Genomic DNA, 11,845 nt, shown 5'->3' with positions numbered 1-11,845 from the left:
CTTCAACTAGGTGGTCATGGATATTCCTGTAGGACCGTTGGGTCGGCTAGAAGGGGGGGATTGAATAGCCCTGTAAAAAATAAACAAAAACTCTTCCCGACTTTTCAAACTAACACTTGTAAAATAATCAAAGTAGTAAATTAAAAGCAGAAAACAAGAGACACAATTGTTTATTTGGTTACAACCGGGGAGGTTGTTAATCCAAGGAAAGGATGAAGCGCACTATCAATTTCCTTCAGACGGAGAAGCCTCTTACAACATTGAAGCACAAAAAGAAAGAAGCTAATCTAAACAGTGGAAAGTGCACAAGCGTTGTTACAATTTCTGAACTGATTTGAAGCTTCTGGACCAAAGCTATATTTATAATCTTGGTCGGGACGCCTGGAAGGGTTTCGGGCGCCCTAGGGGGGATAAATTTTATCCCCCAACGTTCAGATCGAGATAAATCTCGATCTGGTCAAAACCTCTGGTCCGGGCGCCCTGGGCTGCTCCGCGCTGCTCCGGGCGCCCCGGAGCCAAAAGTCAACAGCGGTTGACTTGTTGATCCGGGACCTCTGCTCCAGTTAGGTTCGGCTTGGTCCGGGTCTTCTATTCCGGATCCGTTCGCTTGAGTGATCTCTGTCATCCGAAAAAGGGCTCACCCTAACCCAACTTCTGGTCTTCTCGAGTGGGCTTCCCTCCGGCTTCTCGTCCCTCGAAATCGCCGCGTGTTTCCTTCTCGTCTGCAGGCGTACTCATCCGTAGTCTTCATCCCTCGGACGCACCGCGTGTCGTCCTTCTCGCTAGCTGCATCTCTTGCTCCCCGAGCAATCTTCCGCTCCGGCTTTCGTCCCTCGGAACCACCGCACGCTTCCTTCTCGTCCGCCGGTGTACTCTTCTGTAGCGCCGCGTCCCTCAGACGCACCGCGTGCCGTCCTTCTCGCTGGCTACATCTTCCGCTCGACTACTTATGCTCCTAAGCTCCTGCACACTTAGACTCAAGGTTAGAAAAAAACAGGACCTAACTTAACTTGTTGATCACACCAAAACAACCTTGATGTTCCAACAATTCCATCGGTCTTCTCAAAAATATTGGTGAACGCCTTCGGCTAGGGGCTCACCAAAGGAGAGTTCTTCCGTTCACTCATCCGGAGGCCGCCAAAGGACTTCGACCAAATGCTCAGGAGGGCCACGGAGTACATAAATGTGGAAGAGACCCAAGCAACAAGAAGAAAGGAGCTGCCGATCGAACCCCGCAGGAGCACTTGAACGACGACCACGTAGTAGCCATCAGACACCCAAGGGGCCTCGAGCGAGAGGTGCACAGCAACACCAGGAGCCCAGAACGCAGGCTGTACAACATGTGGCAGCCAGTCACCCAAAGGCGGCGAAGGGAAATATATGAAGGCCAATGTTTTGCTCGTTCCATCAGTCGGCAACGTACAACACGCGTGATTGCTAAGATCTTACACCAATTTCGAGCCAACTGGCTCCTCAAGGATATCACCATTGATCACCATCACCCGATTGACATAAGAGTCACCGATTAGCGAAGCGGCGAGATGGCGATCGAGTGGCATCTGAGCGGCGTCATCATCAACCTCGAAGGAGAAACAATACATGTCCCGCCCGAGCTTCTACTGAGCGAACTAGGACCTCGGTTCGAGAGGAGGAGAACCGAAACAATACCTCTCGGGGAGAGATTGGAATGATTGCAGGTGGGCCGACATGCGGTGACTCAAACGAGGCAAGGAAGTCGTAGGCCCGGCGCCTAGAAATACACGGTGTCGGATGCAGCAAGGAAAACTCCGAGGGCCCTTAGATTAGTTTCGGCCCCATAGATCTAGAGGGAGTGGAGATCCCTCACAACGACGCCCTAATCATCCAAGCTGTAATAGCTAGTTATAATATTCATCGGACCTTAGTTGATACAGGAAGCTTGGTGAATATTATATTCCAGAAGACATTCAACCAGTTGCAAATTGATCGGAGTGAGTTGCAGCCAATGACGACCCCACTCTACGAGTTCACAGGCAATGAAGTATTGTCGATCGACCAAATTTGGCTGGCAATATCGCTCGGAGAGGAGCCGCTCAAGAGAACAATGACTACAAACTTCATTGTGGTGGACGTGTCATTCGCCTACAATGTTATATTGGGTCGACCTGCCCTTAACGTGTTTCGAGCGGTGGTGTTAACTTTCTACCAAAAGATCAAGTTTCTTGTGGACAACAAGGTGGGCGAAGTAATATGTGATATGCTGGTTGCTCGCTGATGCTACATCAAGATTTTCAAGTTCAAAGCAAGAGCCGCGCAGAAGACCCCTCGCTTGGAAGTGAATGTCATCAGGGAAGAACCTCCCGATTGGAGGCCACCACCTTCATCGCTGTCGACCTGATAGAGGAGAAGAAGGCAGAGTTGGCCACCTACCTTAGATGAAATCACGATGTGTTTGCCTGGTCGACCCATAAGCTCATGGGTATCTCGCCAAGTGTAGCTCAGCAAGAGCTTCACATTCGACTGGATGCTTGGCCTGTGAAACAGAAGAAGAGGCACTTCAGTGTAGAGCAGAACCAGATCATCCGGGCAAATATTGAAAAACTGCTTGAGGCCGGTCACATCCGCAAGGTTCAGTTTCCTAGTTGACTCGTCAACATCATGTTGGTCTCCAAGTCGGACAACAAATGACGAGTCTACATTGACTTTCTTGATCTGAACAAGGCTTGCTCGAAGGACTTCTATCCCCTGCACAAGATAGATCAGATGGTGGACTCCATAACGGGTTGCAAGCTGATCTGCATGCTCGACGCACATCAAAGTTACCATCAAGTGCTGCCCGCCCGAAAGGATCAAGAAAAGGTCAACTTCATCACTGCCGACGGAACTTTTGTTACAATGTCATGTCGTTCAGACTGAAGAATACCGGCATAACCTATTAAAGGTTGATGAACAAGGTGTTCCGTCTACAGATCGGCCGCAGCATGGAGGTATATGTTGATGACATACTGATAAAGTCCCTCCGAGCTGCTGGTCTTTGTGCAGATATCGAAGAAACATGCTAAACTTTAAAGACGTATGGAATAAAGCTAAACTCGAACAAGTGTCTGTTCGGAGTAAGGAGTGGTTGCTTCCTCGGATACATCGTCATCAAACGAGGGATCAAGGCGAACCCGAGCAACGTGAAGGTGCTAAGAGATATGCCCCTGCCTCGTAACTTGAAGGAGGCCTAACTGTTGACCAGCCGGATTGCCGCGCTATTAAGGTTCATCTCCAAGTCAACCGATCGGAGTCATCAGTTCTTCAAGATACTGCACCGAGCAACTAAGTTCCAATGGGATGCGGAATGCGACAAGGCGCTGGAAGAGCTTAAAGGGTACCTCAACTCCCTACATGTATTTGTTGATGCAATCGACCTCCATGGTTTTAATGTCAGATAAATATGTTTAAGTATGGAGCTTGATCTAGGGAAGTACTAGTTGTAGGTTAGGCAAGGGAAGTCCTAGTTGGAGGCTAGGCAAGGAGAGAAATCTCGGTATATCGTGGAAGCCAGGTGGATAGGTCTGGAGGACTTGATCCCTGGCTAGCAGAATACTGAGTCCTAGTTGTAGGCTAGGTAAGGGAAATCTCAGTATATCATGGAAGCCAGGTGGATAGGTCTGGAGGACTTAATCCCTAGGTAGCCGAATACTGAGTCTTGGTGAGTGAAGCCAAGTGGAGAAAATCCTAGGGGGTGGTAATCTTAGGTAACGAGAAGTCTTGGAAGAGTGAACTCCAAGCAAGGTTGTTCGGATGGTTTCCAGTCGACAGCGTGCGGTCGACCGGACCAGCGGATCTCGGTAAATCTAGGTTTAGGCTTATCATTGTATTTTGTATTACTATTATTACTGTTGACTAATGTAGTATTGCAAGAAAAGTCTTAGTAGATCGGGCGATCAGACACTGAGCAGGCAAAAGTCCAAACAGATCTGGAGGACTATGTTTGGCAGGTAAGTTGAGGTAAGCAACTGGAGGAGCGACAGTGAGGTCAAGTTCCCGAAGGGAATAACTTAAGGTCGCTGATCCAACTGAAGAAACCGGGAAGGTTTCCAAGTTGAGATCAAGACAGTTCTACTGTCTAATATTACTCATACATAATATATTATTACTGTTCTAACTTTTGTTTTGCAGGAATATTGTTTAACTCTGTTTTACAGGTTTGGCCTGATCGGTCGACCGAACAGGAGGATCGATCGACCGAACCAGCTTAACTCAGCACTGAACAGCTCATCAGCAACGATCAGCAGAAAAGGGAAAAAGGGCTGATCGGTCGATCGAACCGGAGGACCGGTCGACCGATCCAATCAGAATTAATTGCAGCATTAATAAAGATCTCGGCTGATTTCGACGAACAGGGAAATAGACTGTTCGGTCGACCGAAAAATAGGTCCGGTTGACCGAACCATTTATGAGCATTTACTACAAAAGATCGAGCCAGCTTCTGTTTTCGGCGAGGAAGGAATGGAGCCGGGTTCGGTCGACCTAACAGAGGGATTGGTCGACCGAACACTCAAGGAACTTATAAAAAGTGCTCGAAGTCAGAGGCTAAAAAAAAAAGACTTTCTGATCAACTCAAGTTCTATTATGTAAGCTATTCGTGCTTCATCAACTCTGCAAGTCATTCCGATTGTTAGTTAGAGCCCTAGAGCCAATCATTTGATGATTGTTGTATGGACTCATTATATCATATTCTTGTATATAAATAAAAGTATTTGTTTGGGTTATTATACTTACTTGTATTGGTGTCAAATAACTAAGTATAATAGTGTCCTTGAGTAGAAGGTTCTTACCTATATCAATCGATTGGTTGAATCGATAGTGAGATGATATATGGAACACTACTCTTAATCATTCCTAGTCGAGTATTAACATTTAGGGACAATGTTAATACGACGAGACTAGCATGTAGGTCAACTCGATGATTTGATTTCACAAGTCATGTATATAGAGATATCAAGTTGACACATGGGTATGCATTGGAGAATGTATACTGAATGACCCGCCATGAGAAAGTATCATGGATCGTTATATGAGTGTCATATACTTTCTCATGCGGCTATTAGTATGACTACTAGTCCTTGGACCCGAAGTCACCATGGTTCCCTACATAAGGAGTTACGTACTTTGGCTTTATCAAACGTCACCCGTAACTGGGTGAACTATAAAGGCGATTACTGGGTATGTAACAAATTATGCGGGGGATGTGAGTGATGTAGATGAGATCTATCCCTCCTATATGACGGGAGTGACATCGATATTCTTGATAGAGTGAGACCACGAAGTGCATGACCATGCCCAAATGAGTCAATATGAGATATTGAGCTCATTTGATTGAGTGAGTCTACTTGGAGTTCAAGATTTAGATTGATTAGAGGATGACACGGTCTATGCCTCATATTGATCAATCTAGATGTCTAGGATAGAAGGACAATGTCATATATTGTGAGGAGTCACAATTAGTAGTCACAAAGTGATGTTGGATCTCAACATTCTTGTAACTTGGGTAGTAATGATGTGTTACTAGATACCGCTCATTACTTATGCTTCTAAATGGGTTTAGGAGCATTGCCAACGTTATAAGAACCTATAGGGTCACACACAAAGGGCAATTAGATGGAGATTAGGTTCATTTGATGAACTTAAAGGATTAGGCTCATGTGATGAACCAAATTGGATTAAGAGTAATCCAAATTGAGCTAATTGAGTTGGACTCAATTTGATTCATGTGTTAAGTGAGTCTAATTTGGACTTAGACTCATTTAATTAATTTAATTCAATGAATAGAGATTCATTAAATTAAAATTGACTTGAACCAATGGTTAGATTAGATCAACCAAGGGAGAGAAGTGGTCAAGTTTGACTTGACTTGAGAGGAAGATGAAGGGTCAAGTTTGACTTGACCATTTGCCACCTCATTGGTGAGTTGGCATTAAGTGGGCTTATGATGATGTGCCACATCATCAAGACCACTTCATGGTGTGCCACCTTATGAGGGAGATCAAGAGTTTTTGACTCTTGAAATTCCATGGAGTATATAACCACTCACTTGAAGGTGGTCGGCCACTTTTTTGTAGAGTTACAAGCTTGAATTGATTTTTCATTCAAGTCATCTTCTTCCTCAAGCTCTTCTCTTCTCTCCCTCTCCTCCCTTGGTCGAACCCTAAAAAGGTGCTAGCACACCTTTTGTTTGGTCTCTCCATCTCTTGCTTGTGTGGATACACATAGAGGAGTGTCTACTTTGACACTCTCAAGATCCGGCGAACTTTGGACAAGCGAGATTAAGCGAAGGGCTTCGCATCAAGGGTAAAGCTCTTCTCCTTTGTAGATCTAGTTTAGATCTAGGTTAGAAAACTCATACTCGAAGTTGATGAAATTTTAATCTTCGTACGGATCCGTGGCATGGGAATTTCTGGGTTTCTGCAACGCAAAAAGTGATTTTTGCGGCCCGAAAAACCTAACACCGATAATGCCGACCGAGCTTCGACTTTCAAATCTATTGTCAGTATCTTTTATTTTGTATTGCCCTTAAATTCATTTAATATAGTAGGAGTGTTACTATCTTAAACATCTTTGTATCTGTACGATCTGCTTCTTTTCGAGGGTTTCGGAAAGAAGGGTTATAGTGCTTTGCCTATCGGTGCGGTCAAGGACCGCGGGCCTTCGAGTAGGAGTCGAGCTAGGCTCCGAACGAAGTAAATAACCTTGTCTCGTTTATTATTTCCACTGCACGATTCTGATTTAAAAGTAAAAGAAAAGTTTTAAAAGAGTACGATATTCACCCCCCCCCCCTCTATCGTACTCATCCGATCTATCAATGTATTGGCCAAACCCATCGCTGGCGAGTCGCTTTTGATTTACTTATCATCCATTGAGTATGCGGTTGGCTCGGCGTTGGTGTGCCAAAATGGATTAGAGGAAAAACCTGTATATTTTCTGAGTCATATATTGAAAGATGCAGAGTCCCGCTATACCTGTCTCGAAAAATTTGCATACACGCTAGTACTCGCCGCTCGGAGATTTCATCCATATTTTCTTTCACATCCGATTGTCGTGATGACCAACAGTGCCTTGGGAAGAGTCCTTAACCCAGAGGCATTCTGACGACTGATTAAATGGACAACCGAGATGAGCGAATTTAACATAAAATATCAACCCCGAACATCGATCAAGGTCCAAGCCTTAGCTGATTTTGTCATTGAGGTCTAGAACGTCGAGCCGAACGCGACCTGAAAAGTATACATAGATGGATTGTATACTTAGCAAGGTAGCGGGATCGACATTCTCTTGATCTCGCCATGAGAGGATAAGATGCAACTATCCGTGCGGTTAGACTATCGGGCTACCAATAATAAAGCCGAGTATGAGGCCTTAATAACCAGCTTGCAGGAGGCTCGACATGTCGAAGCAGCAAAGGTTATCATCCACTCAGATTCTCAACTGGCCACTCAACAACTATTGGGGGCGTTCGAAATAAGCAACTCCTGACTCAGGCTATATGTAGAAGCTTTTGAAAAGTTGAAAGCAAACTTCCAAGAAGTTGTTATACAGAAGATCGCCCGCTCGGATATCTAGATCGCGGATGAGTTGGCTAAGTTAGCCAGTTCATTGTCACTGATTGCGATAGAGTAGCCGATCGAGCAAGTCTCCCTAGTGGTGCACATCTACAGGATGGATGGAATAAACTTCCCGAGCGACTAGAGAAGCTCGTTGATAGAGTTCCTCCGATTGGGTTGCATTTCAGCCGATCAGGAGGAAGCTCGCCTGGTGAAAAAGAGAGTCGGACAGTTCACTTTGATCAGAGATCAGCTGTATAAAAGAGCTTTCTCAATACCATTGCTCAAGTGTGTTGGATCGAAAGACGTCAAGTACATCCTTTAAGAAGTACATTAGGGCTTCTGCGGAAGTCACCCGGGCGGCAGATCGCTGGCCTAAAAGATCCTATTGGCAGGGTATTTTTGGCCCACGCTGCAAGAGGATGTCACTCGAACAGTGGACACCTGCCTGTTGTGTCAAAAATATCACAACCACCAACACCGACCGACCGAGGAGTTGAAGGCATCCACTCTGTCTTGTCCGTTCGACCAATGGGACATGAACATCGTTGGACCATTTCTAATGGCGACTGATCAGCGAAGATTTCTACTCGTCGTAGTATACTACTTTTTAAAGTGGGTGGAAGCCGAGCCGATAGCCAAGATAACTGAACACAGGATCATCAAATTCATATGGTAGAATATCCTATGTCGGTTCGGCATCCCTTGTCGGCTCATCTCGGAAAACGGGAGGTAGTTCGGCAGGCAGACTTAAGGAGTGGTGCGAGAGATATTGTGCAGACTTTCACCTCAGTGGCCTACTCTTAGAGCAACAGCCAAGCTAAAGTCACCAACCGAGATATCCTTAGAGGATTACGGGCTCGACTCGACCACGCTGGAGGAAGCTGGGTTGATGAGCTCCTGAGTGTCTTGTGGGCTCATCGTACCACACCAAGGGAGGCGATCGGTGTCACACCATTCCACCTAGTGTACGGCAGTGAGGCAGTAGTTTCAGTGGAAGTCGGAGTAGAGTTCGATCGGGTGCAGCTCTACGACGATGAAAACATCGAGCAAAGGCTCATGGAGCTCAACCTTGTGGACGAAGCGCGAGACAAGGCCGTTATCCGGCTGATGGCATACAGACAACGCATAAAGCAGAACTACAATCGAAGGGTGATCCTAAGGTCATTTCAGGTCGGTGACTTGGTTTAGAAAAGAGTGAAGTTAGTCGGCGACGTCACCAAATTGGAGGCTCCATGGGGAGGAGGACATTTTAAAGTCATTCAAAAGCTCCGCTCGGGAGCCTACTACCTACAAGACGAGGATGGGTGAAAGTTCGAGTGGCTTGAAACATGAACCATCTCCAGCTATATAGGGTCGGGTGATAGGTGTGTGGTTAAATTTGAATGTACTTATATAAGTGTAGATCTTGTTGATGCAGGAAGACAATGAATAAAAATCCTAAGTGTTTCAGACTTTTGTGTTGTTTGGCCAAATTAAAAGTCGAGTGACGACTATAAACCCTAGTCTTCACTAACAGTCGAGCGGCAACTATAAACCCAGGTCTTCATCAACAGTCAAACGACGACTATAAACCCTTGTTTTCACCAAAAGTCGAGCGGTGACTATAAACCCTAGTTTTCACCAATAGTCGAGCGGCGACTAGAGACCCTAGTCTTCAACAACAATTGAGCGACGACCATAAACCCGGATTTTCGTCAACAGTCGAGCGGTGACTATAAACTCTTGTCTTCACCAACAGTTGAGTGGTGACTATAAACTCTTGTCTTCACCAACAGTCGAGCGGCGACTATAAATCCAAATCTTCATCAATAGTCGAGCGGCGACTATAAACACATATCTTCGTCAACAGTCAAGCGGCGACTATAAACCCTTGTCTTCACCAACAGTCGAGTGACAACTATAAACTCATGTCTTCATCAACAGTCAAGCGACGACTATAAACCCTAGTTTTCACCAACAGTCGAGCGGCGACTATAAATCTTAGTCTTTACCAACAGTCGAGTGACGACTATAAATCCATGTCTTCGTCAAAAGTCGTGCGACGACTATAAACTCATGTCTTCGTCAATAGTCGAGTAGCGACTATACACCCCATGTCTTCGTCAACAGTCAAGTGGCGACTATAAACCCATGTCTTCGTCAATAGTGAGCGGCGACTATAAACCCATATCTACATATCAACAGCCAAGCGGTGACTATAAACTCAAGTCTACGATGAATAGCAGCCGAGCAACGACTCTAAAACTGAGTCGGCGATGAAGAAGGCCGAGTGGCTTCCTATAGCCATAAAGTAAAGTTAATAGGTCGGGTAGTGATCAAAGCAGGGACACCTTGACACAATATTGTCGTTCGGCCTATGTGGAATGAGCATGCGGAAGTCTCTAGGATTAGCTACACTGACGATGGGAAAGTAGGGAGTTATACTTAGACAAATTTTATAAAACTTTAAGTGGTGCACAGTCCCAATTGAGTCGAATGGCAACGCATTGCTTAAGCGCTTTTAAGATTCAACAAAGTGAAGAGACATCGAATGACGAGTCGCTAATAGGCACTTGTAAAGTTTGATTGAAAAATGAAATGCCGAAGGACTATGAATTCATTTGAACTTAGAAAATTTGTTACATATGGAGAAATACAGAAAGCGACCCGAGGAGGCAAAAAGGAAGGCTACTCGAGATAGTCGAGCACGTCGTTAGGGAGCAACTTGGTCAGCTTCTCCCTGTTGATAACCATGTTTGTCAGCGCAGAAGGGAGATATCCACCGTCCTTCAGCTGGTCGATAGTTCCATCAATTCCAAAGTTGAGAAGGTGGAGCGCTTGGTCAGTAAACCGGTCATTGAAGGCATCCGAGCAGAGATAATCCTGCTTGAGTACTTCAAATCGATCGGGCTCTGCCTCTTGATAAATTTATAAGGTCGATCGGGAGGCCTCCAACTCTATTTTTAGAGACTCCAACTCAGCATCCTTGGCAGTGAGCCGGACCTTTGCCGCAGCCTACTCTATTGATCAACTCTCTTGCTTGGCGCTCAGTACGAATTTGGCCTCCTTCAGGTTCTGAGGCAGGACTCGAGCCTTTTTGTTTTTGATCTCCAAGTCCTCAATGGCTCGGAGTTTTCTGGTGTTGGCCGAATAGATCTTCGACTCAAAAGAGCTGGCCTGTTTATTGAGCCTCACCAGTTGCGAAGCCTGATCGGCGTTCTTGCTCCTTTCCTCCTACAGTAGCTCAAAGCTTCGCTGCAAATCGACCTTTAGCTAAGCCACCTGGGTAGTCAGCTATTCAAGTTGAGCGCGTGAGGCTTCGGATACGTCGCTCGGGACGCGAAGTTGTTGGACTTCGCATTTCAGAAATGCCAGCCACCGACACATGACTAGGCTCTCGACCCAGTATTGTAACGACAAGGAGATCGTAAGGATTGAGGGGGCAAAAACAAGTAAATATAAAGGCAGTAAACATACCCAGTGGTCATCTAGGTATAACTATTCGCTAGTTCCCCAGAGAGATAACTGTTGCACGGGCCCTAGCATTAGCCCATATTTGTGCTAGCGGCCCTTGGATCCGAATCTAATGCTCGAGGGTGCGGGATGTGATGTCGTCCGTGTTGGAGCAATGTAGGTGCCATAGGTTTTGATATTTGGGCAAAGATTTAAGTTAGGTTTATTATTGTATTTGATATGCATTGTGAGTGTGTAAGATACATGTATAACAAAGAAAGTCCAAGTGTAATATTGGCAAAGGAGGAAAGTCCAAGGTTGAGTCTTGGCGGTGTAACTCCAAGCATGTAGTCTGGGAAACATAAGTCCAAGTGTGACTTGGCAATGGATGAAGTCCCGGAGGCACAACCTCTTGGCAAAGGAAGACCCAACAATAATGACAAAGCCGATGGAAGCTCCAGAAGGCAAGACGTGAAGGATGGGGAGACATCCGAGGGATGCAAGGTTGATGGAGGAGGCTAGAAGGCTAGGTCTAGGTTGGTCGGGCGAGGATGAGTGCTGAGTGAATATACTCGGGGGTTAAATCCTAGGATTAGAATTTTTACTGTAGCGTTTCTGTAGCATCATTGGAGCGTCACGCGATCGACATCATTGAAGGTCGTTCGGGAAGAAAGTTATTTGTAGCGGTCGCTACATCACTAGTCGCCGTCTAACTCGCTCCGCCCATGCTGTTTGGCGCAGGAGTCTTACTCGCCTAACTGAGCGGGTCTTCAGAATGAATGACTGGCTGCAGGCCATGACTCTTCAACTCGGCTACCGCTGCTGCGTTGATCTCCGCGTTC

At 45.9% G+C, this 11,845-nt stretch overlaps 1 protein-coding gene across 1 annotated transcript; it reads left to right on the top strand.

Annotated features, from left to right (window-relative positions):
• Positions 1 to 2,924: 2,924 nt before the first annotated feature.
• On the top strand, positions 2,925 to 10,793 carry LOC122044144. Its single transcript, XM_042604679.1, has 4 exons — positions 2,925 to 2,966; positions 8,376 to 8,741; positions 10,314 to 10,391; positions 10,602 to 10,793. Exons 1-4 carry the CDS (start codon positions 2,925 to 2,927, stop codon positions 10,791 to 10,793), a joined length of 678 nt encoding a protein of 225 aa, XP_042460613.1.
• The last annotated feature ends 1,052 nt before the right edge of the window (positions 10,794 to 11,845 follow it).

This window comes from Zingiber officinale, chromosome 2A (genome assembly GCF_018446385.1).
Source record: "Zingiber officinale cultivar Zhangliang chromosome 2A, Zo_v1.1, whole genome shotgun sequence".
Lineage (NCBI taxonomy): Eukaryota > Viridiplantae > Streptophyta > Magnoliopsida > Zingiberales > Zingiberaceae > Zingiber > Zingiber officinale.
This window is presented reverse-complemented; position numbering and strand designations above follow the sequence as displayed.

Bases quoted from the DNA above. Each gene is read 5' to 3' on its own strand.
- LOC122044144 (XM_042604679.1), top strand. From the start codon at position 2,925: ATGAACAAGGTGTTCCGTCTACAGATCGGCCGCAGCATGGAG. The intron at 8,742-10,313 runs GTCGGTGACTTG...CATGTTTGTCAG, and splicing joins TGATCCTAAGGTCATTTCAG to CGCAGAAGGGAGATATCCAC. The intron at 10,392-10,601 runs GTCAGTAAACCG...CTTGGCGCTCAG, and splicing joins TTGAGAAGGTGGAGCGCTTG to TACGAATTTGGCCTCCTTCA.